This window comes from Macaca nemestrina, chromosome 11 (genome assembly GCF_043159975.1).
Source record: "Macaca nemestrina isolate mMacNem1 chromosome 11, mMacNem.hap1, whole genome shotgun sequence".
NCBI classification, from domain to species: Eukaryota; Metazoa; Chordata; class Mammalia; order Primates; family Cercopithecidae; genus Macaca; species Macaca nemestrina.
Window position 1 is genome coordinate 122,139,291 of NC_092135.1, and position 27,001 is coordinate 122,166,291.

Here is a 27,001-nt window from a genome sequence, read left to right on the forward strand (position 1 = left end):
CCAGGGAGGGTGGTGCCATGGCATTTGGAAGGGGGAAGGCCAGGGATGCTGGCAAGTAGCACCCACAATGCACAGGGCAGCCGCCTGCAACAAAAAATTACCCAGCGAAATGTCAGCAGTGCCAAGGTTGGGGAAGCCTGGTATAGAGGGGAAACAGACCTTAATCAAATCGTCTTATTACTTAATTGGTATTTACTTTCATTTTCACATATTTACTTTACAAATGCTCTGACCTTGAGGAGAGTGTGCAAGAATGGAAGCAGAGGCACATCTGGGCCAGGGTGAGAGGCAGTGGTCAGGGAAGTGCTCCCAGGAAGGGCCACGTGGGTGGACATTGGAGGATGGGCTGGATGTGACTGGAAAAAGGGGTGGAGAGATGGGGGCAGGGAAAAGTGTTCCAGATAGAGGCTCTCAAGTGCAAACAAACCTTGTGTTGGGAGGTACCATGGATTATTCTGGAAATATTTTTCTTTTCATACCATCATCACCTTACAGCCTTTGCAAGACAAGGGCGACCCTGTGTCCATGACCCCAACAAATAGGCAGCTCATCAAGACATACCGCAGAACCCAACCGGACAGAAGTTGGAAGAATCATTCACACTCCAGTGTCTATCTTGCTCCATGGCTCTCTTTCTCAACATCCAGCACTGCGCATGACAACAAGCAAGAATCAAAACTCTAATTTTTCTTAGAGTTGACATTAAAAGCCTGAGTTTCATAAAAGGAAAAACTGATAAACTATAAAATTGATCAATTGAATCTCATCAAAATGAAAAGTTTTACTCTGCAAAAGATCCCGCAAAGATGATGAAGAGACTAGGAGAAAATATTCTCCAATCACATATCTGTCAAGGGACTAGTATCTAGATTACATGGAAAACTCTTAAACTCCAACTATAAAAAAATCGGATTAGGAAATAAAAGACATGGACAGATAGTCCATTAAAGAGGATGTATAGATGGCAAATACGTCCATGAAAAGATGTTCAACATCATTAGCCATTGGGGAAATGCAAATTAAAACCACAATGAGATGTCACTACATGTCCAGATGAATGGCTAACACTAGTGACAATACCAGCTGCTGGTGAGGATGCAGAGAAACTGGATCACTCACACATTGCTGGTGGGAATATAAAATGGCACAGCCACTCTAGAAAACAGTTTGGTAGGTCAGGTGGCTCATGCCTGCAATCCCAGCATTTTGGGAGGCCAAGACAGGCGGATCACCTGAGCCCGAGGTCAGGAGTTCAAGACCAGCCTCACCAACATGGTGAAATCCTGTCTCTACTAAAAATACAAAAATTAGCCAGGTGTGGTGGCAGGTGCCTATAATCCCAGTTACTCAGGAGGCTGAAGCAGGAGAATCGTTTGAACCTGGGAGATGGAGGTTGCAGTGAGCCGAGGTTGCGCTATTGCACTCCAGCCTGGGTGACAAGAATGAAACTCCATCTCAAAAAAAAAAAAAAAGAAAAAGAAAAAAAATTGGTTTGGTAGTTTCTGTTTATTATTTATCTATTTATTTTTAATGTAAGTTTGGCCATTTCTTACAAAACTAAACATGCACTTAACTGTATATTCCAGCAACCCTGGACATTTATTAGAGAGAAATGAAAATCATTCCACATAAAAACCTGTATACCAATGTTCTCAGCAACTTTACTTTTCAATAGCCCCAAAGTGGAAACAGCCCAGATGTTCTTCAGTGGGTGAATGGTTACACAAACTGCGGTACATCCATACCACAGACTACTGCTCAGTAATAAAGAGAAATAAACTACTGATACACTGAACAACTTGGCTGGATTTCAAAGAATTATGCTGAATGGAAAAGCCTACTTCAAACGGACGCATACTGTGTAATTTCATGTATGTACCACCGTTGAAATGACACAGGTGCAGAGATGGAGAACAGATCAGTAGGCACCAGAAGTTAGAGAACAAGAGAGGGAAGGGGTGGGTGTGGTGGTAAAAGGGAGGCACGAGGGGTCCCTGTGGTGGAACTGTTCTGTATCTTGCCTGTGGTGGTGCCCATACAAGTCCATACATGTGATAAAACTTCATAGAAGTAAATACACACACCCTAGTGAGTATATGTAAACCTGGAAATCTGAATCTGAATAGCGTGGGTGGATTGTGTGATGTCAGTTTCCTGGTTGTGGTACTGTACTACAGTTATGCAAGACAATGCCTTTGCAGGAAACCAGGTAAAGGGCATATGGGCGCTCTCTGAATTACTATTTTTTTTTTTACAACTGCATATGCATCTATATAACTATCTCAAAATAACAACAAAAAAAACCCTACTGTAAAATTTTAGTCAGCAAACAAATGCCAATGTACCTTAAGACAGATCTTTTTATTTCTTACTTTTCCCTGTACTGCAAATGTACAATTATGCAAAAATGTAATATGTAATATTTTTGGTCCTTTTAAAAAGAATAGCTACAGTTTTAGTGTGCTTGCATAACTGTACATTTTCATAATTATTTGACGTATAACAGTATTAATTCTTATTCTATAAGAAATTAACAAAAGGATTTAGGACACTATACATGGCTCCTGCAGGTTCCTAAGACAAACTACCCAAGTTCAGATGTCACCTCCACTGCCAATTAACTGTATGACTTTTGACAAGTGCTTGCCTTCAATGTGCCTCAGCTCCTCCATCTGAAAACTGGTGTAATAGTAGTTCTTACTTTAAGAGTTGTTATGAGGATTTTAAAAAGTACTACGTCTCAGGTTCTTAAGACAGTTCTTGAGGCCCCACTCAAAGCTGGCCTCTGCTGTTACCCCATTTACCACCATCATCATGAAGGCCTGGGGTCCTCTCTTCAGCCTCTGAAGCTCTACGCTACAGTCCAGCTTAACATTTCCTCAAGTGCAAAATGTTCAAATATTATAATTTCTAAAAATCAAAACGAATGTTTAAAGCTGTCTTTAAGACTTTTGGTCTTTTTTCAATTTCCTTTATTTCTTTGCTATTAGAGGGAGTCAAGGATCTCTAGTATATGACTTTATCAGACTTTCACATCTGGTCACAGGTCCTCAGCAAAGGTGACTTGAGAGGCGTTGCCCTCCCCGGGGGAAGCAGCTCAGCCCTGTGACTCCATCGACAGCCCTAGTGATGGGCTCAAGAAATGATTGATGGTCACTGGCGACTGAGGAAATGGGCGTCAGGCTCTGGCGATTTTCCTTGTGTTCTTTCCAAGGCTGCCAACCTCATGAATAAGGAAGTGTTTTCCTACCAGCCTGAAACTGAAATCGGGTGGGATTACATTAACATAATTTTTAAAGAAGTTTTAGTGTGTCAAAGCCAGACCAGCCCTGCCTCAGTGGTCAACAGACTCCATGATAGAAGTCTAGAGTTTAGGCCAACTCTCATCACAGTTTTGTTTAGATGAATGAAATACCTCATATAGAAAATGCTTGATCATTGCTCAAAGAGATCATTTAGAAATAAATCCGAGCTCCGTTGGAAAGCCTATTACAATGGTAACTGGAAGGTGAGGTAATCCAGGAGGAAAACCTTCCATTTTTGCAAGCAGACTCTAAAACACAGCGCTTCTCCAAAAAAGGGTAGAAAGATATATAGAAGTCCCTTTATCATAGAAAACCACGATGACAGGAAAAAGTACTCCTCACCCCAACCCTGCTGTTCTCCCAGGCTCCACATCTTCCTAAGTGACACCACCAACCATCCATCCAAGAACCTAAGCCAAAGTCTGGAAACTGTCCTTCATCCTTTCCTTTATCCCACAGAACCATCAACAAGCAAAAAGCTCTCTATTGTTTGAATGATCCACCCCTCTCCAGTTCCTCTATCTCCAGCCCAAGCGACCAACATCTCCGGAGGAGGACACTGGTCTCCTAGACCCACCTCTCTGCCTGCACTGCCCCAGTGACTCCAAAACCTGAGTCAATCCCTACGATGACTTCTCCACGCTCTTGAAGAAAATCCAGCACCCTCTCTCCACAGCCTCTGAGTCGGCCTGCCTGGTCTGGATTTGGCTTCCTTTTCCACAGACAGCAAGCCCCCCTCAACCGCAGGAAATACGTTCTAAGACCCTCAGTGGATGCCAAAACCATGGAAAATGTGGAACCCTATATACACTATGTTTTTTCCTGTTCATAAGTACCTATGATAAAGCTGAATTTATAAATTAGGCATAATAAGAGATGAACAACAATAAAATAGTATAATAATAAAAACATATTGTTATATATATTATATATATGGATAATATGCTGTAATGAAAGTTATTGGAATGTGATCTCTCTCTGAAAACATCTTACTATACTGCATGTACCAATTTTCAGACTGCAGGTAACTTAGGCCACTAATAAGGTGGGGACTGCAGTGCTCTGTCGTCCTTGCAGATCACAGAACATGCCCGGTTCTTCCTAGCCTCAGGCCTTCATGCCTATGTTCCCTCTGACTGGATCACTGTCATCTTCCCTTGTCTCTGTGCCTGTGAGCCCACTGGGGACCTTGTCCATCCTGTTCACCATGGCACCCCAGCCTCCAGCATGGCACATGGACATTGAAGTGCTCGATATATAATGGAGGCATTGATGAAAAAGGAAAGCTTTCAATGATCTGTTGATTGCTATCATGTATTAAGGTCAATTACAGTAGCCACCATCTTATAAGCAGGTACGGTCTAAAATATTTGGGGAAGTCTTTAAAAAAAAAAAAAGAATGCATACTTATTTCTAGAGCAAAGTTTCACAACCTTATCACTCTTGACATGTGGGTCTAGATAATTATTCATTGTAGGGGGCTGTCCTGTGTATTGCAGAATGTTTAGCAGTATTCCTGGCCTTTACCCAAGACATGCTAATAGCACCCCACCCAGATGTGCCAACCAAATGTCTGGAGACACTGACAAATGTCCTTGAGGGAGACAGGAAGGATCATCCCTGGTTGGGAACCACTATTACAGAGGAAGGTTAGTAATTGGTGGTTCGCATTTTAATTCTGCCTTCAAAATGCCTACTTAACCCATACTTTGTCTGAATCACACAAGTAATGATCCATTTTAATATGGTGTCACCTGACCACCATTTACATTATTTTAGTGGGAGCATGCATTCCAAATCCCTAGCGATATTTGTGAACCACCATGGAAAGGTTGAATTGTCTATCCTGAGAGTCTCAGCTTAGCCTGCTGCATCAGTATTCTAGGTGACATCTGAAGTGAAATGGTACGAAGAATGGAGGGGAAGGTATAGGAGTCAGAAGAGAGTTGGGGGATGGATGGGTCTTTTCATATCTGGTCTGACCGTTCATTTGTGTTTGGCATACAAAAACAGAATAGAAACAAGATAACACCTTAGTGTTTTGGGTCCTTCTGGAAAGCACCATCCCATATATTTCCATGGTGGGGCAAAACCCAGGAATGAAATGTGAAAGACTAAGACTCAACACTGATCTCACTCCCTGTTTGCCTCTCTTCAATTAATATAATATGCTGCTGAGCTTGGAACACCTCTTCAGGAATGCAAAATGATTTCCTAGTTTTACCTGCCACACTGCAACAGTATTTTCAATTATTGGCTAAACTGCAAATGCCCCACGAGTCATTTAAATAAATTTCACATGTATGAAATAGTCAATTGTGTTCTCTGAGCAATTCCCAGCTGTAAAAATAGAGCCACACCGAACATATTTTTTTCTGCAGCTAATTGAAAATACTGCACATATAATGTATGATTTAAAGCACCCAGGAGGAATTTTGATTTGCATTCCCTATTTTAAATGTACAATCAAACGCTGTCTTAAAGTGCTCCACACATTTAATTCAATATTGCTTGCCTGAAGCCCCAACCACTCCTAAATTTTAGCACTATGAATGGATGTTTGAAGGTTTTTAATGCTCCAAGTGACTTTTTAAAACAATGGCTTTAACAGGGCTGCTTTTCCTGAGAAAACAAACACTCCTAGACATGACTGGTTCAAACCTCTATGGCCCAGAGAAAAATTTCCAAAATAGCAGTAAGATGCCTGCCAGGAAAGAGAGACCATGGATAAGGACATCCTTCGTTCAGGAGTCAAACCTGTGGTCTCGTAAGTGCTTATAGCTGTTGCCCTGGCATTAGAAATGCCCTCGACATTCATCTGTGGAGGTGAAGAAAGAAAGGGTACCCAGAAGCTTAGGATCTGGGAAAAAGGGGTGCCACAAGATGTATGATCATCTTCCATTTCTAACAGAGCTTGAGAGGTTGCACAAACAGTTCATATGCTCTCCTAGTCAACAAAACAGTGATTCAGGGCCTACGTCAAGAGGGAAGCACAAGAGTAGAAGCTTCAAAGATGAAGGGAAGACAGAGCCCGACCTTAAGAGCCTGCAGACTAACAGATAACAGAAGTCCTTAAGGACTAAGAAAAGAGGTAGAAAGTGACACGTTGAGTTTCGGTCAAACGAAGTTGGCTATTTGCTTTTACTTAACATGAAACAACACTATCAGTTTATGTGTGCCCCACCGTAGGGTAAATTAGTAAGAGGAGGTGAAAATCAGAAGAGCAGCCATACCTCTCTCTCCCTACTGGGAAGGATAAGACAGTGACCCACAGTGGCAGCACCTAACAAACCATAACCAAAGAATTAAAGTATCCACATTTAAAGTTAATTCTGGGTGCAGTGACTCACACCTGTAATCCCAACTTTAAGAGGCCAAGGCAGGTGGATCACTTGAGGTCAGGAGTTCGAGGCCAGCCTGGCCAACATGGCAAAACCCAGTCTCTACTAAAAATACAAAAATTAGCCAGGTGTGGCGGCTGACATCTGTAGTACCAGGTACTCAGGAGGCTGAGGTGGGAGAATCACTTGAACCCGGGAGACAGAGGTTGCAGTGAGCTAAGATCACACCACCATGCTCCAACCTGGGTGATAGAGTGAGACCCTGTCTCAAGAAAAAAAGAAAAAAAGTTAAATGACATAATGAACAGTAGATATGTATTTATTCAACAAATGAAAGTACTAGTCATAACTTAGTGTTCTTCCTTAGATAACCCTTGACTTTTATTTCACAAATTAAGAAACAGATAGGAAATAATGAAAGGACTCAGAAATTATCTATTTCAATCACCTGTCACCAGAGGCTATTCTCTTACATTATCTGATATTACAAAATCCATCCTTTAGACACTCCCAATATCTGGAAATGAAGGGCCCCAGTATGTGGAACTTTGCTGAACCACTAAATCTCTTGGGCTGACTGACTAGGAAATTCCCTACAGGCCACATAGAACTAAAACAAATGGTTTTAGCTCTCTGACATGGGCCATTAACTTGCTTTCACATGGTACTTACCAACTGATATGGCTTGGCTGTGTTCCTACTCAAAATCTTGTCTTGAATTATAATCTCCATAATCCCCACGTGCCAAGGGCAGGACCTGGTGGGAGGTGACTGGATCATGGGGGCGGTTTCCCCCATGCTGTTCTTCTGATAATGAGTGAATCTCATGAGATCTGATGGTTTTATAAGTATCTAGCATTTCCCCTGCTGGCACTCACTCCACCCTGTCACCCTGTGAAGAAGGTGCCTGCTTTTCCTTTGCCTTCCACCATGATTGTAGGTTTCCTGAGGCCCCCCCAGCCCTGCAGAACTATGAGTCAATTAAACCTCTTTCCTTAATAAATGACCCAGTCTCAGGTATTTCCTTATAGAAAGGTGAGAACAGACTAAAACACCAATCAAGCCTCCTATAACATGTGGGCTTCCCATGAAGATTTTGTTAAGGTGGGGAAAGTCCTTATTGGTCAGAGGACCCTCTTGTTATTTATCTGTCTCTTGTGAGTCGGGTAATTGTTAGTCAGTCTCTCTGACCTGCAATGACCCTGGGTATCCTGCCAAACTTATCTTCTCTGCTTCATGCTGGGGATCTCCCTCAGCGATGCCATCTAAGCAGCCAGTGTCTCTGACACCATACAAATAAAATGCAGCACCATTTGGTGATCCAGCCTATGTTTATTCTTCTCCCTTTGGCAACAGACACTATTTACTTACTATCTTTCCCAGGGCAATAGAGGGAAGGCAGGAAAGTACTGAGCTTGTATTCTAGAACCTGAGGAGGAAGTAAGGGAGAGGAAGAGCTCAATGTATCTAAATCAGCTTCCTAACACATTTAGTCTACAGGTAGGTTCATTTAAGCAGTTCAGAAACTTTTAAAAAGGTTCAGAAGAAATAAAACAGAGAACATCTTTCCTATCCTCCCTCCAAATATATCAAAGGTGTCATATTAAAATACATGGATTCCAGCAGTACACGTGGAATAAATATTTTCCATCTTTTATTAGGTGACTAAAGGGCTACTTTGAGATATGTTTTGGCACCCACAAAAGTAATCCTGTGACACTGGGTAGACATTCTTTTCTTTTTAAGTTTTCCATTCTGGCTCTTATAATCAAGGTGGGTTTCTTATACCAAGCCTCTCTACCCAGGCCTGTTGTAAGAAACCCATGCAGCTTTGGTCCATCCATATCCTTCAGTGTAATTTTTTGGCATGAATTAATGAAAAACAGTGACCCAGAAAGAGTCCGAACTGGGTACAAGAGGTGGGTGGTCCCTGGTTCCCACATTTTGACTTCTGGGGAAAAATTATATGAGCTATTTTCCAAAATACAGTAAGTAAATAAAAATATATGTATCTATAGGCACAGGATGTAGAAATACTTCTAAAGCAGGAAAAGGGAATGAGGGATGGGGAAGATGTGAGAAGACGACTTCCACTTTAAGAAAAGTTCCTGTGCTTTTGTCTCCAACTCTTTGCTCCTTTTGCTTTCTTCCTTCAGTACAAAGAGTTTGCAAAGAAAATCTCAAAAATTTTTTTTAAAAGGTGATCACTGTCCCCCTCTTCCTGCCAAGCAAGCACCTATCAAACGAAAAAAGTTCTTCAAAGCTCAGAAACCATGTTAAGTGATGGGAAACACAGTTCCGAACCTGGGCTTTAGTCACCCAGCTACTGAGCTTCTTCCTATAACCTGATTCCATTTCCTTTGCTACAGTTGATGCTAACGCCTTGTGAAGGGATTTAAGGGCCGGGGGACATTAGCTATTTCCCAGAAGAAACCTATGCCCATTTAATACTACTGTGGAACAGGCCTGTTGTCTAGTCCTGGGCCTGTCTGCAATGGGTAAGCCATGTACCTGATCTGTGACTCAGTTTCCTCATCTATAAGATCAGTGACAAGCCTCCTTCCCTACCCTGAACTCCAGAGAGCTGCTATGAGGATCTCATGAAATGCGATGCTGAAGAACAAGTCAATAACTCCTAGGCACCACAGAACTTTTCTTCACAAGACCAGCCTGCTGCCCCACTGCCCAACACCCAAAGCTAAGGTAGGAGAACAAGGACTTCTAGAATGAAAAGTCAATGACAATGGAAGTTCTCCTTCTCAGTTTTATCTAACCTCTAGTATAAGAAACTGCACCAATGAATCTTTAGGGATGAAGGGGGCTGAGCTGCTTCTTGTCATGAAGTTGCATTTTATAGGGGAGAACATCTCCCCAGTTACTCATAGCCAATTATGGAGACAATGATCCCCAACAATGGGGCTGGTGAGTAGCTGCACAGAAGATGGGAGAGGAAACTTTCATGAAGTCCCTACTATGTGCACAGCTCTGTGAACACATCATCTCACACTCTTACACACAGAGATGCAGAGAGGTTGGGGAACCTGCCCACATCACGTAGAAAAAAAGAGCACACGGGGGTGCCCACCACCAAGAGATTGGCACTGCCAGGGGCTTACCCCAGGGACAGGTCACCTGCCTCCCCCCTGCCCAATCCCCTGGGTCTCTTTTCATTCCCTCAGTCAGACTGCAGGATTGGCACTAACCCCATTCCCCAGCTTTTACCTCTCTTTTTCCCCCCAGATGCAGAAGTATGTTTCCAGCACATCTGACCAATTTCTCCCACATTGTAAGAGTGAGGCTCCCCTCCTCCAGCATTAATTCTTTATTTCTTTGATTAGCTTCTAATTCCCATGTGTGCTAGGATATAGGGCATCCCCCAGGTAAGACAGCCCTCTTCTTTTCCCAATGAGAAAATCCCTACCCCCTACAAGTTTTGGTCAATCTGCCTGAATACACTTTATGACACACATGAAATCATATACACTATGAGTCAGAAATAGTACTTTTCATTCCATGTCTACCTTCCATGAAGCAATTTAGCTCACAGTCTTCCCAGCTAGTGTCCATATGCCTGTCCTCAATTTTTGAGTTGTCTGTCCTCAATTTTTGAGTTGTCTAACCGTTCTTCTAAGCACAGCACCTCCTTACCTTCCAAGTTGCCTATGATACAGCACTTTTCAAACGATGTGTGACACTGCCACTGAAACGCCCACCCTAGGCCATCAGAAGCCCTTCAGAGTGCATCAAGAAAGTTGCCCTCAGAGGTAAAAACACATTCATGATCCGCACAGCATATTAGTGATGCTGTTACTTTTAAAGTGACCTTCAATGGTCTGAACAAAATTTCAAATGACAGAAGGCAGCTAGCTCCTCAGGAAACCCATTTCCTCTTCTTGCCAACCACAGAGCTGGGCTACATTTCCTAGCCTTCAAGGTAGGTGGGTGTGACCATAAGGCTGAACTGTACTTAATGAAATAGGAGTAGAAGTGCCACATTCCACTCCCAGGCTTGGCCTATCAAAAGCTCCCATATGAAGTCCTCGGTGATCTTTCTGCTTCCACCAGCTCAATGTTGACCAGTACAGTGACCTTAGCAACTGCCTGTTAAATAAAGTGGAACCACAGACAGGAAGAGGCTGGGTTGCCAAATCACCAGGTTTCTTTTTTTTTTTTGAGACGGAGTCTTGCTCTGTAGCCCAGGCTGGAGTGCAGTGGCCGGATCTCAGCTCACTGCAAGCTCCGCCTCCCGGGTTCACGCCATTCTCCGGCCTCAGCCTCCCGAGTAGCTGGGACTACAGGCGCCCGCCACCTCGCCCGGCTAGTTTTTTGTATTTCTTAGTAGAGACGGGGTTTCACCGTGTTATCCAGGATGGTCTCGATCTCCTGACCTCATGATCCACCCGTCTCGGCCTCCCAAAGTGCTGGGATTACAGGCTTGAGCCACCGCGCCCGGCCTACAAATCACCAGGTTTCACACAAACATGCCCACTTTGGGCTTTATACAAGTGGAAAATAATCTTCCCTCATGTTTGAGTTACAGTACATATTTGGGTTTATTTGTTATAAGAACTAGCACTATATTAACTAATACAATGTTCAGTATCTGGCAACTCTAAAGTTATAACCTCAGGAACAAGTACTAAATCTGTATTCAATTTCTCTGCTTCTCTTTTTAAAACTTAACCCCTTTTCATGAAGCAATCTCGATAAGCATTCATTATATGCATTGATTGAGAGAATTTCAGGCGAATGTGCCTTCCCCATCTGTTCTCAGTCAGTCTCTCATGGATCTCATCTATCTAGCTTTTTTTTTTGTGAACTCTAATGATTTTGTAAGGACCCTACTACATAGCAACTCCCTTTTTGCAGAACAATTTTGAGGAAATTTTTTGCTTCATGTTCAGGCACACAGTTTTCAAGCTGGGACACTCTTTTTCATAGAAAAAAATTCTGTATTTCAGTGCCTTTTCATGATGTACTCAGAAACTGCTCAGGTACCATTTTCAGCTTATGTGCCTGGCCCAGAAGGGATCAGGTCTTAACGCAGGCTTGTGTATTCCTGTGTCTTGCTGTCATAGATATTTAATGTTTCACACCTTTCCAAAGTTGTCCATTAAAACTTCTGTCTTCCTTTTAAGGGAATCAATCTCTCCTCTGTGAAGGAGTTACCTCTTTTTCTTTGGCCATAAAGAGCACGTGAGAGACTAAACAGCCAACTCTCAGCTGATAGAAATCAATAAATACCAATTCTACAAAGTTTCGGGCAAAAAGGATTTTGTGGAGAGTCAAGTAAAAGAAAAAATGAGGACTGTTGTGCCCAGGAGGGCTATCTAGACACTGGTGTTTATCAGCTATGTGCCAACATTTCCCTCTGCAGAGAGATTTACCTCTGGCACAAAGCAGTGTCTGACACTTAAGACACTTCTCTGCATGAAGGGCTTGGCATTAGCACTACTGAGCCCCTCTGTTGGCTGTCTGAAAGCTGGGGGTTACTCCCCTAATCTCACATAGGAGGACACCTACCACTCACCCAGATTCCTCAGCTACAGAACCATCTCGGGCTACCAGCCTCTCACACGGTGAGGCAATGCACAGAAAGCACTTTCCTGACCTATGGCTCGCACGGGCATCAGGGACTGCTCCAGTCTTCAGGGTCACAGACTGCTCTCCTGATGTCCTGTCCTAACTGAGAGGGAGGGGAAGGGACTTCCATGCAGCCTTCCCCAACAGTTCAGGCCACACTGACCACTGCCAGCTTGACCTCCCAAACATGTCACTGGTATCAACTCATTTTGGCAGCTGATTATTGATCCAGTACAGGACTTAGGGACAAGGTGGGAGTGGTAGAAGTGGCTGGCTCTGGTGGAGGAATATTTTATCACCACGGTACATGATGACAATAAAAAGCAAATCATCTGAGGTAATTTCATTATTGCTTTCAGATCTTACATAGACAATGCACCCTGATTGCCTCCCCCTCCCTCAGACCATATGCCACTGTTCTAGATGATCTCGAATTGTTATTAGGTATCATGGATGTGCCCTTTCTACCTAAATAGATAAACCCCTCAAAGATTGGCCTGTTTTGCAAATAATTCTGTGTCCCTCTAAGCACCTATTACAGAGTAAGTGCTCAAAAACTAGCTCTTCAGCTGCACGCCACCCAAATACAACAGCATGCTGCCTTCAACTTCCTTCATGTCCTGTGTGGGGTGTACACATTAAGAACAAGGCTTGTGGAATCTCTTTTACCCTCTGGAATGAATCTTCCTCGAGAACATAGGAGTGAATACAGAAAAGACACAATAGAGAAAAAGAGCATGAATCAGCCATGGGGCTCTAGGATCGGGTTGTAAGAGCCACCAAGTTATGGGGGCTGCTAAGGGCTAATCAAGGGTGAGTGGCAGGTGATGGCAGTTCTGTCATCAAACTGTACCCAGACTTGACATCTGGAGAGGTAACAGGTGACAGGAGTCAGAGATGTGAATTCTCAACCTGCCACAGCCCTGACTTTGCCAAGTGACTTGAGTCACTGTATTTCCTACTTCCCTGCTTGTTAATTGGGGACACTATGATCTTTCTCTGCAAGGAGAGTAATATCCTCATCATTCTCTATTCTCTAGCCATGGAAATAAAGCACAGAGAGGGAAGTATTTTGCCCAAGGACACACACTACTAAGTGTGGACCTGGGGTTTGAAACCAAGTTTATTTGACCTCTATCAACTCATCCTCTGCCCAGCAATGCTCTGACCTTCAATCTGTGGGGCCGTGTATCATTGCTCAGCCACATGGCTTAGCCTCAATCATTACTAAAGATAGTGTTTCAGGATCCAAAGTCTCCACCCCAGAGAGACACAGACCTGGAGTCTATACCCCATCAGTGGGAATCAGATCAGGGTGTTCTACACATCTGAATCTCATTTTTCTCGCCTATAAACTAGGAATGATTTCTACCTTACAAGGGTTGTTAGGATTCAACAGGATCATGTATAAAATATACCTAATAGTACTTGACACACTCATGATGCATAATTTTCCACTTCCCTCTCCCCTTTGAAGTACTTTTTGGGCTCTTCTATGCCAGGTATGGTGGCAGGAGCCCAAAAGAATAAGATACCCCACTTGGAGGTTCCTAACATGGCAGAGAAAACACACGCAGAACCAGAACACAAGGTAGAGAGTAGTACATAAGCATAATTTTGCCACTGTACGTGTAAAAAATGTACTTATCCCACTCATTGAAATTTTAGGCTAAAAAGTGACATATGCATTGGAAAAACTATGTCTTCATACGTTCCACTATGCTAAATTAATTCAAATTAGTATGATCAGCACTTTGATATTCATGATTTACCACCTTGCTGCACAAGAACAGGTTTATTATGAATACTGTGGCATCCTTAGCCAATCCTCCAAAGTGTTATTTTAACTAACATGTCATTAAGAAATTAGCACAGGTTTGGCATAAGATAATAGGAGTCTTTTAGTATATAAATTTCAAAGAGAAAAATCCACACCTTTAGACAGAAAGCTCTCCCTTACAATTAAGTCATCACACAGGCTCTCCCTGGCATCCCCCAATCTCACTGTTAGAGCAACAATTCAGGGGTTGGCATATACTCAGACTGCTGTATGAAGTCCAAAGTGGTTAACTGCCAGAAAGATCCTTAAAAAAATCCTATCATTGGAAGCAGAAAACACATTTCTTATCTGGGAATGCTTGCTAAGGTTAATCCAACATTCTTAGAACTCTTTTGTATATTGATGGAATCAAATCACAATTAAATGACCATCATCATGTGCTTTAAAAAATATTCACATGTTTAAAATAGTTATTTGTTGGTATCTGGACATCACTGGACACAGTAGAATGATTTGTTCACAGTCAGAAAAACAAGAATGAAAAGAGAAGCCTCTGGATGCTACCCTTGCAGAGACCTAAATATTAAACCAAATAGATTATTTTTCCTACTGCATAGACATTTTTTGTTTTGTTTTATTCTGAGACAGAGCCTGCCTCTGTTACCCAGGCTGGAGTGCAGTGGCACAATTCCGCTTACTGCAACTTCTGCTTCCGGGGTTCAAGTGATTCGCATGCCTCAGCCTCCCAAGTAGCTGGGATTACAGGCGTGTATCACCATGCCCAGCTAATTTTTTGTATTTTTAGTACAGACAGGGTTTCACTATGTTTAGGCTGTTTTTGAATTTCCGGTCTCAAGTGATCTGCCCACCTCAGCCTCCCAAACTGCTGGGATTACAGGCGTGAGCCAGCACGCCTGGCCCTGCATAGACATTTATTCGTTATTCACAACTAACCTAATGGAAAAAAGCAGCCAGCATGACAGGGCTACCTGCAATGTGCTCCCTGGAAGATCTCCTGGTAACACAGTTGTTTACATCTCACAAATGCAAGGGTGGAGTCAGAAGGAGGTTATTTCATGCAACAGCCTTCCTTTGCCTCATGGCCAACGCACAAGAGCCTGAAGCCTGCAGGCAGGACAGATGACCAGGTGATCATTGGGGAGTACTGCCCACTGAGAGTGCTGTAGGAAAGGGGTCTGGAAACAAAGCATGCAAAGACACAGAGCAAGTCTCTCATTCATCAAGTCAAACACACAAGGAAGACATGAGTCTCGGAGAAGTGCCCACCTGTACTTGTGTGACAAATACTACCCAGTGTCACAACCACAGCCACCTTGTGTCCCGAAAGTCAGCTCCATTCCTGCCACTGTGCTTAGCGCCTAAGATATACTCTTCGCTTCATCCTCACAACACTTAAGGGGTGGCCCTTAAGCCTAAACACCTCACTAACCCAATTCACGGATGGGCTTGGAGATGTTTAGAAATTTGGCTTTGGCTCATGGCCTCCAACATGTAGCCTCTAGATTCAAACCAAAGCCCGCTGGCCTCCAAATCCTCCACACTCTTAATTACCATACAGTGGAGGAAGAGGAGGAAACATGTATTTTAAAATGACAAATTTTGAAATAAAGGTAACTATAAACCTTAGAAAAAGAAGTTAAATCCCAAACGGAATTCAATTAGGCATCTTTGAAAAGTCATGGCACACTTGTTCTGTGGTTCTGCTGAGTTTCATCCAGCTCAGCTTCAGTTATTCGCTTGGACTCTGTGTAAATCTCTCTACCTTCTCAATCCAAAGGTCAGTACTAATTTTAGATTTCAGTCCCAGAAAAAAACAAGTGTCTAAGGAAGGAACTAGGGGGCCAAAGGCATAAAACCATGATTCAAACGTACCACAGAGATACCGGCCTCTTTCTGTCTCATGTATTTTGGTTGTGATACTAGGGATATTACGCAGTACGGCGAGCAGGTAGTCTTGAAAGGAGGAGTGTGCTGTGACACGAATTCCTTTTCAAGAAGGTATAAACATTGATGGGATGTAAATCTTTGAAAATCCATGATATCAGCTCACAGTTCACACATCTACACACCCGGGTCCAGGCTCCGGCACTGACACATAGAGGCTGTGCGACCCTACATATATGCAGCGTGTGCGACCCTGGCATACAGACTGTGTGACTGTGGACCCTTTATCTCTGCCACACCCTTCCTTCCCAACTACATGAGTGGGAATGATATCAGCATCTAGCCGAGAGGCAGGCACGAGGCTCTAGGAGACCACACAGAGCCTCTGCTGGGTGAGAAACAGAAGGAAAGGCAGCTGGGGAACGCCAGGCAGCATGGTCCTCTCCACACTCCCTTTCCTCCTAACCAAAGATCGACCATGTGACCCAGAATTCAGCATCAGCCAATCATAGGACCTCACTCCTCTGCCCACAGCCATTGGTACAGGGAAGCGCATGTGACCATGTGACTTAGCATCAGCCAATCATAGGACCTCACTCCTCTTCCCACAGCCATTGGTACAGGGAAGGGCATGTGACCATGTGACTTAGCATCAGCCAATCATAGGACCTCACTCCTCTTCCAACAGCCATTGGTACAGGGAAGGGCATGTGACCATGTGACTTAGCATCAGCCAATCATAAGACCTCATTCCTCTGCCCAGTCATTGGTACAGAGAAGTGCATGTGACTGAAACTGAGCTAATCAAATTCCTCTCTAGGATTCTGCCCCCCGCCCCCCCAACCAGCTGGAACTGGCAGCTCTTTCTTCCTGTCTCAAGAGGCTGTAGGGAGGTAAGCCTGGAGTTACCTACAGTCATGGTCCCGGAGAGGACAACCACAACCAGCAGACAGAAGCAGAGATGAGAGGCAAGGAGAGAGAGAAGAAAGCCTCCAAGTCCTCAGTCTTTGGTTCCAGCCAACTTCAGGGCCAGAGTCACCTCTCCCATGCTTGAGAGTGGGCAGTGCCAGCCAAAAGCTCTCCACCTTGTTTCCAAGTTATTTTGATTTGGGTTTGTGCTCTTGTAAGCAAAAGATAATGCAGTAGTTAATAGTTTCTATAATCTTAACAGTGACCAAATCCTCAGTAAGAATAACTTCTTGAGTGAATTTCTTATTTAAAAACTGAAGAAATAAATTTTAGTAGAGGAAGCAAACACTGCCTTTATTTACATAGCACTTTCACCAAAGGAAGAAAGAAACATCCGTTTTCATTTGTAGTCACCTTATTCATTTCCGAGTGGGCTTTGTATTTGGCATTAAACTCTTTCACATACCCACATCCACCTTCAAGATTTGGCCCATAAAAACTTAGGATAAAAACAAGTGGTTATTTTTTCTATAGCTATATTTGCTGGCACTACATGGAGGGCTAGGGGTAAGAGAAGGCACTTATGCGCATATTTTTGGTATGCTCTCAAGAGAAATTCCCCAGGTTACCAGAGTTCCCAATAGGGGTTGGGGGTGGGGCATGGTTTACAAAAACAAAGTGCGTTTACCAAGATTTGCAGCCCTAACAGGAAATCCTTTCTGACTCTTGATGGGATTTTTTTCTTTCATATTAAAGTCTCCTCGTATTATTCTTCAAAGAATTAAATAAGAAAAATGGAAAGGCACAATGGATGTAAATTCCAATTCTCAAATGATCTTCCGAAGCAAAGGATAATGTCTTAGGTCAAACTGTGGCAAAAGCCTGGGTGTTCCTGATCTAATCTTGAACTAGGGTGCCCACCCCAACCTTTGGAGAAATCCCAGGACATGTTTGTCAAAACATATGAGTGGAATTACAAATAGAGAATTGGTTGGGCTCAGTGGCCATCCTCATGCACAGAAAGAATCCCAGAAGGGATGCCGACTTTCCTGGACTGGGCTTACATCCAGACCTAGAAATCTAACAACAGAATAAAGACAAGACTCACTGACTGTAGAAATAGACTTGGCCTGTTGGATGGGAGGTGGTATTTCTCAAAAGAGAAATAAAATCGTACTAATCGTTCAGTATTCTTAAATTGGGAACTTGGAGACAAGAGATAACCTAAAGAGGTAGTTTATTGCATTTGACTCCATTCTGTACCTAAGGGTATTTTTTAAAAACCCAACATTGGTTTTCAGATTAGGCATGCAATCTACTCATGAGGAAAGATGGTTTGAAAAGAGAAGATGGGCACATTTATGTGTGGAGAACAGGTTGACAAGATTCAAGTATATGGGACCTAATTTATTTAAAAATTTATAAATGCTCTAAGGAATACAAACTAAATCTTCACTTTGGCCCATAATGCTCTTTCTGAATACTAATGCTGAATGATTTTATAGGCTTAAAAAAGTGAGAGACAAGAACTTTAAGGTATATAAGCACAGGATAATGCTTTTATGAAAAAAATTTATCTAGACGACATTTATGAGAAAGCCACATCAAAAGGAAAGGGAGCCAATAATTTATAGATTTTAAAAATAAGACACCTTTGAGATCATTTATTTCAACATACCCAATATATAGACAAAGAAATTGAGTTCTAGATGGTAACCTACACACTCTATTGGTGGTGCGGCACATATCCTCTCCCAGCCTGCTCTTTCTACCTAATTTGATTGAAGATATCAGCCAAAAAAAAAAAAAAAAAAAAGTCACCAAGAGATCATATATCACCATCACCAAGGTTAACAGAAATAAACCAAAATACATCCTCCTGCCCTGTAAAACCATGAAATGCAGAGTGCACCCCCAGCCAACAGACCTCAAGGAGGGCAGAACCATGCCAAAGGAAGGTTCAGATGAGGATAACTGAAGTGAACACCGGCAGAGAAGTGCTTCTGTATTAGACTTCCGCTTTTCTCTTAGTAATGTTTCATCTCAAAAGACGAGGTTAATCAAAAATTTAAAATGTCTGAGGATATATATTAAATTTGCTAGTACCAAAATGAGGGCTGGCGGTCTGGCAGGGAGAGCTCCCCTTTGAGTCTGGAATACACACACTCTTCCATAAAGCGTGTAGTAAACGTACAAAAAATATGAATATGGTTTAGTTCAGACATCGGGTAATTGCCTTTGGGCCACACACCACTGCTGGTGCAAATAAAACTAAAACACAGGCACGTCTTTCCGGAGCTTAGAGTCTACTGGATAGGGCATGTTGCTACAACACAAAAAAACTGCCATCATTGAGGTAGGCCCGGGGAGGGGTGTACACTGCACATGTGTCACAGAGGGTTGGGGTGGTGACTGCCAGCAAGGCCTTTTTGAACCCGAGTCTTGAAAAGGAGAAATCAGCCAGACAGTGAACACAGGAGGAAGGGAATTCCAGGCAGAGGAACAGAAGGAACGAAGGCAGAAAAGCATTGGGCAGTACCAGTGGAGTTTACAGGAGGTACAGTTTGGCAAGAAAAGAATGTTTCAGGCAGAGGGCAAGGCAGGGAGATGGGAAGGGAGTGAAGAAAGCTTTGACTCTGTTGGGTCATTACAAATGGCCAGCAGCCTGGTGAGCCCATGGAGCACTGTGGAAAGTTCCCTGGCTGCATACTGACAGGAACTGAGTTCTGGGTCAGGACTCTAAGGCATCATTTGGGAACACACTGTATGACTCTGGGTACCACATGTAAAACAAGGTTCCCCATGTTCCCAGGGTTGGGGACTCCCTGGGATGGCCTGTGCCTCCATATTTACAGACTTCCCACTGCTGTTTGGCATGTAGAATCGACCCTGCCCTATCTCCACCCAGAGGGGCTGCAAGGAAGTGGGGCAGTAGTCAGGTTTGTAGAAATGGTTTGTAAACAGTAGGGACTGCCATCAACACTAGAACTCTGTATTAATTACCCTACAGAAGCTCAAAAGCATCTTCAGAAACTCAGGTACAACACTGTATAAAGATAGCGGAGAGCTCATCTTTTAATCTGAGATACCCAACTTGTGATATGACATGGCCACTTCTTTCGAGTCAGGGGTTTAAGCCCAGATCAAGAGAGAGCCATCAAGTTTTATTAGCAGGGACCCAAGAAGACTTGGATTTGGGGCAGCAGGAGGAAAGTCACACCAGCAACAACATGGAAGAGAGTTAGAAGGGACGCAACAGGAGGTGCACGATGCTGTGCAGTAAGCACTAGGCATTCCCAGGCCGTCGATGGTCATCTCAGCCTAGGGTCTCTAGCTCTGAAGCCCATGGGAGTCAGAACACTACTATAAGCAAGGGTCACAGGTCCAGGGGAACCAGAAAGCAACCGACCTCCAGTATAGACAGGCACTGGAAAGCCAGCAGCAGCTGAGTGTTGCCACATGGAAATGTAAGCATCCTATTCCAGGTTTTTCGGGGTTTTTTTGTTTTTGTTTTTGTTTTTGTTTTTTGAGATAGAGTCTCACGCTGTCACCCAGGCTGGAGTACAGTGGCGCCATCTCAGCTCACTGCAACCTCTGCCTCCTGGGTTCAAGTGATTCTCCTGCCTCAGCCTCCCAAGTAGCTGGAATTAAAGGCGCACACCACCACACCCAGCTAATTTTTGTATTTTTAGTAGAGACACGGTTTCACCATGTTGAGCAGGCTGGTCTTGAACTCCTGACCTCAAGTGATCCGCCTGCTTCAGCCTCCCACAGCGCTGGGATTACAGGTGTGAACCACTGTGCTCTGCCTATTCCAGGTCTTCTAGCTTTTAAGAGAAGCTATACATCCAAGTGGCATCTCCAGATGTCTAAATATTAACTCAAGTTTTATATAATTTGTTCAGGCCAACAACACCACTGCCTACTGCTAGAAGTGGCACACCAGCCACCATTTTGCCACTTTTGGACTCTAAAGCAAGGCAAGGCCAGCGTGACTAGAGCGGACCTTTGTGGAATTTCACAGCATAGAGAAGCAACAGGATCTGGTGACGGTCTGGATGTGGGCAGTGCAGGAACCCAGCATCACTGTGAGGCTCCTGCTCCAATACCTCCATGAATGGTGGCGCCGCTGCCAAAAAAAACGGACAAATCTTGGCTAATGATGAAGCAAATATGGGGTGGGTGGTGAAAACTAAAATCAATTTTGGATTTACTGTGGGGCGTTTTTTTGGTCTAAAGGGCATGGGTAAGCGCACCAGACTGCAGGTAACTGATTGGAACACAGGAGCATGCTCAAGCTAGCTTACATGCCAATCTAGGACTCACTTCATATTGGTGACAGTTGAAGCTGTGGGAACATAGTTCACCCAAATACACAGGGCACAAGAGGGATGACAGCGAACCCTGGGTAACCTCAAGAGGTAGCAGAGATGCCAGGGAGGAAGAAGGAAAACCAGAAGGTGGCAACCAGGGGTGAAAAAAAAAAAAAAACATCGGAAAGGAATGGAAGAACCTCATCAAATGCCACGGAGAAGCCTAGTGGGTATCCATAAGAATGCTTGTTCAGACGAGAACACATGGACACAGAGAGGGAAATATCACACACCAGGGCCTGTGGCCGGGGCAGGGGGGTGTTGGGGAGGGATAACATTAGGAGAAATACCTAACGTGACAGGTTGATGGGTGCAGCAAACCACCATGACACATGTATACCTATGTAACAAACCTGCACGTTCATGTACCCCAGAGCTTAAAGTATAAGCTCATGTACCCCAGAGCTTAAAGTATAATAATAAAAATTTTTAAAAAAAGATGGCTTATTCAGGAAGTCATGGGCCTTGACCTTTGAGGAGACTCTGGCCGGCTTGCAAATTGCTGAACGGGAAGGGGAGACCAGTTTAAGAAGCCTGGAGAGATGTGGTGGTCATTACAGGTGAGCTGAGGATGCAGGGACAAGGGAGGTTAAGGCATTCTTAAAATAATACTAAAAAAGAAAAAAGCTCATAAGGAGAGACTGAAGATAAAAGTAAGAAAAGGGAGTAACACTCACAAGGAGAGAGAGGCATTGCGAGTTGGGATTCAGGACACAGTTGGAGACATTAGTCATGCCCCAAGGATGTCATCTCTCTAAATTTCTCTAAGTTCTCAGTCTAACTTGATTTTTCTTTATAATTCTACCCTATTCATTTATCATACATTTACAATATACTGTGTTTGCTTTCAGTTGGTTTTCTCCCACAAGAATGACAGTTTCAAGTGAGCAAGGATCTGCTCTATTTACCACCTATGAGTATCCAGCGAAGTACCGAGACACAGTAGAAGCTTAAGAAGATTTATTGGATGACTGGGTAAACACAGAAAAGTCTGTACAGGGAGATGGGGGAGGACGTGAGGAGACCCTCATGACCTCTATTTTCTTGGTAGAATGGGCTACAAAGTCATCTGCCAAACCCACAGGAGGAAAAGGATTGGAGATCAATGCATTGAAGATTACAGTGGGAGTCCGGTTTGCAACTCAGAAGGAAAGAGCTTGCGGGATGGAGGCACTAAGAGTTTTCAGAAGTTGAGCATCTCAGAGAGGGCAAGACTTGGAGGTACTTAGAGGACTTAGTAGCTGGAGTACATGGAAGACACTGGATTTGAGACAGTCAAGGAAGTGCACATCTAGAGCATCCCCCGCGTGGACTTTAGGTCTAGAGGTGGAGAAATAGCCCAAGAGCCAAAGTCCCCATGCAATGGGAAAGGAACTGGCTGGAAGAGGACCGCAAGGCAGAGATGCACCCAGTGACGTGGCCAGGTCACCACCTCATTTCCAACTCTACCACCTCAAACAATCTCTCACTGGTATTTAATCACCCTTGTGTGGAAGTGAAAATTAGTTTCTTTTGGAGACAGTAATTTTAAAATTAAACTAATATGAAGTCCATGGGACACAGAAATTTTCTGCATAGATTCATTTTTGTTTTAGAATAAAACATGATGACATTTTCATGACCTTCAGTAATTGCCCTGCATGGTACAATATTTTCAAATATTATTTTAACAAAGAATCAAAATTTGGGGGTTAAAAGAAACCTTAGATTACTTAGGTTAGTACCTTCATTTGCATAGCCAAAATTTTTTCTATTGAAATACTGCAAATAGCAAACAGTTACTGATTTAGACCTTCAGATAATGTTGAAACTGCCTTCAATTTTTGAAGTGTGGTTTAGGATATACAAATTAGCAATGTAGACATTTCTTCCAGTTATCTGTGCTCAAGTTCTGATATAAAATCTTCAAAGTACACAATTATCACATATATTGTTCCACAACAGTTCAGACAAGTAAACGGCTTCTTGGCTTGAAAGAGGAAATCTCACACCTTCGAACACCTTTTCATGCTGATGCTAAATATAAGAACGTCCCCTGCAAAGTAGTCAAAGCAAGACAGCAGCATTCGAGATTTCTCCAGACACACACACACAAAGAATGTGTTTCGTTCATTAAAATACTAAAACCTTCAATAGCATCTTCCATAATACCTGAAGGTGGAGTGCTGTCTTATGTAATAGAAGCCTTCCTTCGCCGCTCAGTTTGTGGACACATTAAATGCCTAATTCCTTCCAGAATTTCTGAGTACTGTACTTTCACTTTACCTGCAGTCACTCATCCGCCTCGCAACTCCCGTTTCTACAGATGATGAAAATAGCAAAGACCTGCTTGCTCGGGTTAAATCGGCTGCCAGAGGCCAAGTTAAAGGCTTTCCCCACACCACGCGTCACCTCCCCCTGCACAGGCAGAGGTAACAAGTAAGAGTGCGCCAGTCTCTCCCCATCCGGCGGCGCGCAGCCTAAGTCCGGGGTAGGGGGACGCCGGCAAGCAGCTGGAAACCTCAGGTTCAGGGTCAGGGCCGGCTTGGATGGGCGGGCAGGAGCCACGCCGGCCCCGGGGCTCCCCACTGCGGGTACCTCTGGACGCCACTCCGGGGCGGCCCCGCCTTGCGCTGCCAGGGTCCCGCTCGAGGCTCCCCGCGGGCGGGACCGGGATGCCCGGCGCGCACCCAGCCCCGGCCGAGGCGGCCCGCGGGAGGCTGAGAAAGTTCACTCCTCCCCGACGTCGGCACCCCCGGGTGCCACTGGCCCCGCAGGCCCGGCAGCTTCCCGGCCGGGCGCAAGGTCGGGGCGCGGGGCCGGCGGCGCGCGGAGCCCCGGGGAGCGTCCCCAGCCGAGGGCAGCGCCGGCCGCGCCCGGGAGTCACGGCGCAGCCTGTACTCACCGCGCTCGCTGGATCCCCAGGGGGCGGCCGCGGAGGGCAGTGCGGCCGCAACTGGAGCGGGAGCTTGGTCTCGGCGGCGCGGGGAGTCAGAGGACGGAGCGAAGCGGCGGCGAGGAGGATCACAGCCGGAAAGAGGCAGCGGTGGCGCCTGCAGACGCCGCGCAGCCCGGGCAGCCCCACAGCGCGAGCTGGCTGCCGCGGCGGCTGGGGCTTTATCGGCGGCGCCGCGCGGGCCCCCGCCCCTTCCTGCCGCCCCCGCCCCCGGCCCGCCTCGCCCCGCCTTCCCGCCGCCTCCTTTGTGTGGCCGCGGGCCTCAGCGTCCCCGCGCCCGGCCTCCGGGACGCCCCCTCTCCGCCCGCCACCTCTCGGATGCCGCTCCCCCAGGGGTCCCTGTAGCGGGGCTGCGCCCGGAACGCGCCGGGGAGACGCGCAGACCCCGAGGTGCAGCGCCAGCCCGGGCCCGGCTGCACGTGGGTCTCCCGGATGGGGGTGTGTGAGGTGGCGGGGGGGGATACCGGGGCTTGTACCGCGTCCCTGAGACCCAGGGCATGTCGTCTTGGCTGCCCCCTGGAAGAGACAGAGGGCGCCCTGAGACAGTGCTCACTCCTCCGGGTGATGGGGAAAACGGTGCCAGGACGCGGCCGGGAAGGGGCGGATAACCCCTCGAGGCGTTTTGCAGGGTGTCCTAGAGCTGACTTCTCCCTGCCTAGGGGACAGAGGAGCGGCGGCAGGTCGCCTTAGGCAAATACAGACGAAGGGATCCAGAAAACTGGATTCCTGGCTATGTGACAGTATGAGGTACCCGCAGCGTCTTGGGAACTCAGCCCTTCTCAGCCAGTAACCACGGCTGCTGGGACCCGGTGCGCGGTAGACAGGCGCATACCCCAGGGGCCTGCAACAAATGACCGTCCCGCTCCGGGCTCTGTTACCTGGATCTCTCTTAGTTGGTTCCTCCTTTGCATCTAGTTAGGTTTCTGGGGACCCAAGGACCCAACTTTAATGACAATAATTTATGTTGCCATTAGTGTAGAATCCTTGCTAGCTGGCAGACGGCCCCAACAGCGAGGAAGAAATGTAAATCTCCCTATACACAGCCCTTAATTAAGGGTACAGCTACTGATGAGTCACTTGAAAGATCAGCCTGCAGTCACCCCTTGGCATGCAGGTGGCGGTGCTAGAGTGTGCACGTGTGTGTTGGGGAAGGGGTTGCTCTTAAAGTGTAAAATCTGGACCAGCCTAACAGTGTTCTCAGTCTGTCATAGAGGGAAACAGGTTATGGGAGGCTTGGTCCTAAAATAAGGAGCAAACAGTCTACAAAATGAGCATGTTTAATCATTTTACAGTCATACCAAATATTTATATTCAGTTACAGGGCATGGTATACATCCTTCTTGTTCTCTGTGCCTGAAATGCTTTTTGTCCCAGAATCTTTTATGTCTGTCTGCATCCTTACACTTTAGATCACAACTCAAATGTCCTCTCCCCTAGGAAGCCTTCCCTGGCCACTTGAGATAAAGTCACTTTATCCCCTCTAACCTATGACTTCCTTCATGGCCCTCATCATGAATTGATTTTTTTTTTTAACCTTATTTATTGCCAGTTTTCTTCTACTCTCTTTCATTGGAATATACTCCCAGAGACCAGGGAAGAGAAACTAATTTCAATATTGTTTCCAACTCACTCTCCCTATTGCCTAGAGCCATACCACACTTATAGCAGTTACTCAGTAAATTTTGTTGATGAGTGGATAAACTACTAGCCAAGTGACTTTTAGACATGCTAAGAACTGTTCCAGTGACAGTGTTGTGCTTGGTCCCGTCAGGGCGGGGTAGGCTGGAGCTGGGAACAATTCAAAGGAGGGGGAAAGCCCACAGGTGTGAATGAGCTTGCTCAGTGTGGTTGAAAAGCTGGAAGTATCCTCTTCCAGATGGAAGGGAGTCATTCAAGAAACTACTGGAGAAATAACTGAAAATGTGGGCGAAGTCAGATTATTATGAAAATGTGTCAGAATCCCTGCATCCATTTCTGTCTCAATCACCTTTCTAAATTAAAATTTGTAATAGAGATAATTGTAGGCTGGCAGGCAGTTGTTAAGAAATGATTCAGAGAGGTCTCTTTTACACTTTGCCAAGTCTTCCTCAATGGTAACATTTTGCAAAACCATTGTATAATATCACAATCAGGATATTAACATTGATACATTGATTCCTATCTCACACACTTTGGTTAATTATGTGTAACTTTAAATTTTTAGTAAAGTTACTCAAAAGTTAAACCAGTGAGAGAAATGCACAAAATAGCTATTTTGAAGAGTTTCAGTCTCTTGTCTTGAAGGAGCCAATGTTTTTCAAAAAAAAAAAAAAAAAAAAAAGAAAAAAAAAAACCTTTTTTGTTTTTCCAATTAGAGTATAAATAGGGCCCAAATTCTTCATCTATGAAAGAGATTGGAAGTCCTTGGGACTTACCTCTTTGGGTTACATTTTAATGACTGACATTCACTTCCTTTTCTTTCCTGTACTGTCGAAGGAACATTTTGAGCAATACTGCACATGACTTGTCAATTCCGAAATCAGACAAGATGCAGTGCTAACTAATATGCTAAACTAATTCTAGCCACTAATGTTCCTTTCTCTCTCGCTAGACATGCGATGAGGCCGACCATGAGGTCTCCCAAAGGAAAGTGATTCAAGACAAAGACCCATTCTGCCAGTGGGATATGCTGGGAATACCAACTATACTTGTTACTGAGTGTGCATGACTGGTGTTGGCTGACCTTGCTGATGCCAGCAAGAGGAAACGGAAGTAATAACCCAAACTACACTTTCCATGACACTCAAATGGCCAGGCTCTTTGACACCCACCATGAGGGGCTGTTCCAAAGATGTTGTGTTTCTACCTCAGTTGGTCCCCACAAGCAGCAG

The 27,001-nt window shown here is 44.7% G+C and overlaps 1 protein-coding gene across 2 annotated transcripts in view; it reads right to left on the reverse strand.

Moving 5' to 3' along the window:
- LOC105481318 (serpin family E member 2) overlaps positions 1-24,272 on the reverse strand; it is a 65,589-nt gene extending 41,317 nt beyond the window's left edge. The window contains exon 1 of one of the 2 annotated variants that reach the window (XM_011740826.3): positions 24,081-24,272. Coding sequence is in view for 1 of the 2 variants with exons in the window: in XM_011740825.2 (XP_011739127.1) it covers positions 23,462-23,475 (14 nt within the window). In the remaining variant the exon portion in view is untranslated. Of the gene's footprint in view, positions 1-23,461; positions 23,614-24,080 lie in introns of those variants that run through there. The other variant, XM_011740825.2, reaches the window with a different exon arrangement.
- Positions 24,273-27,001: the final 2,729 nt, after the last annotated feature.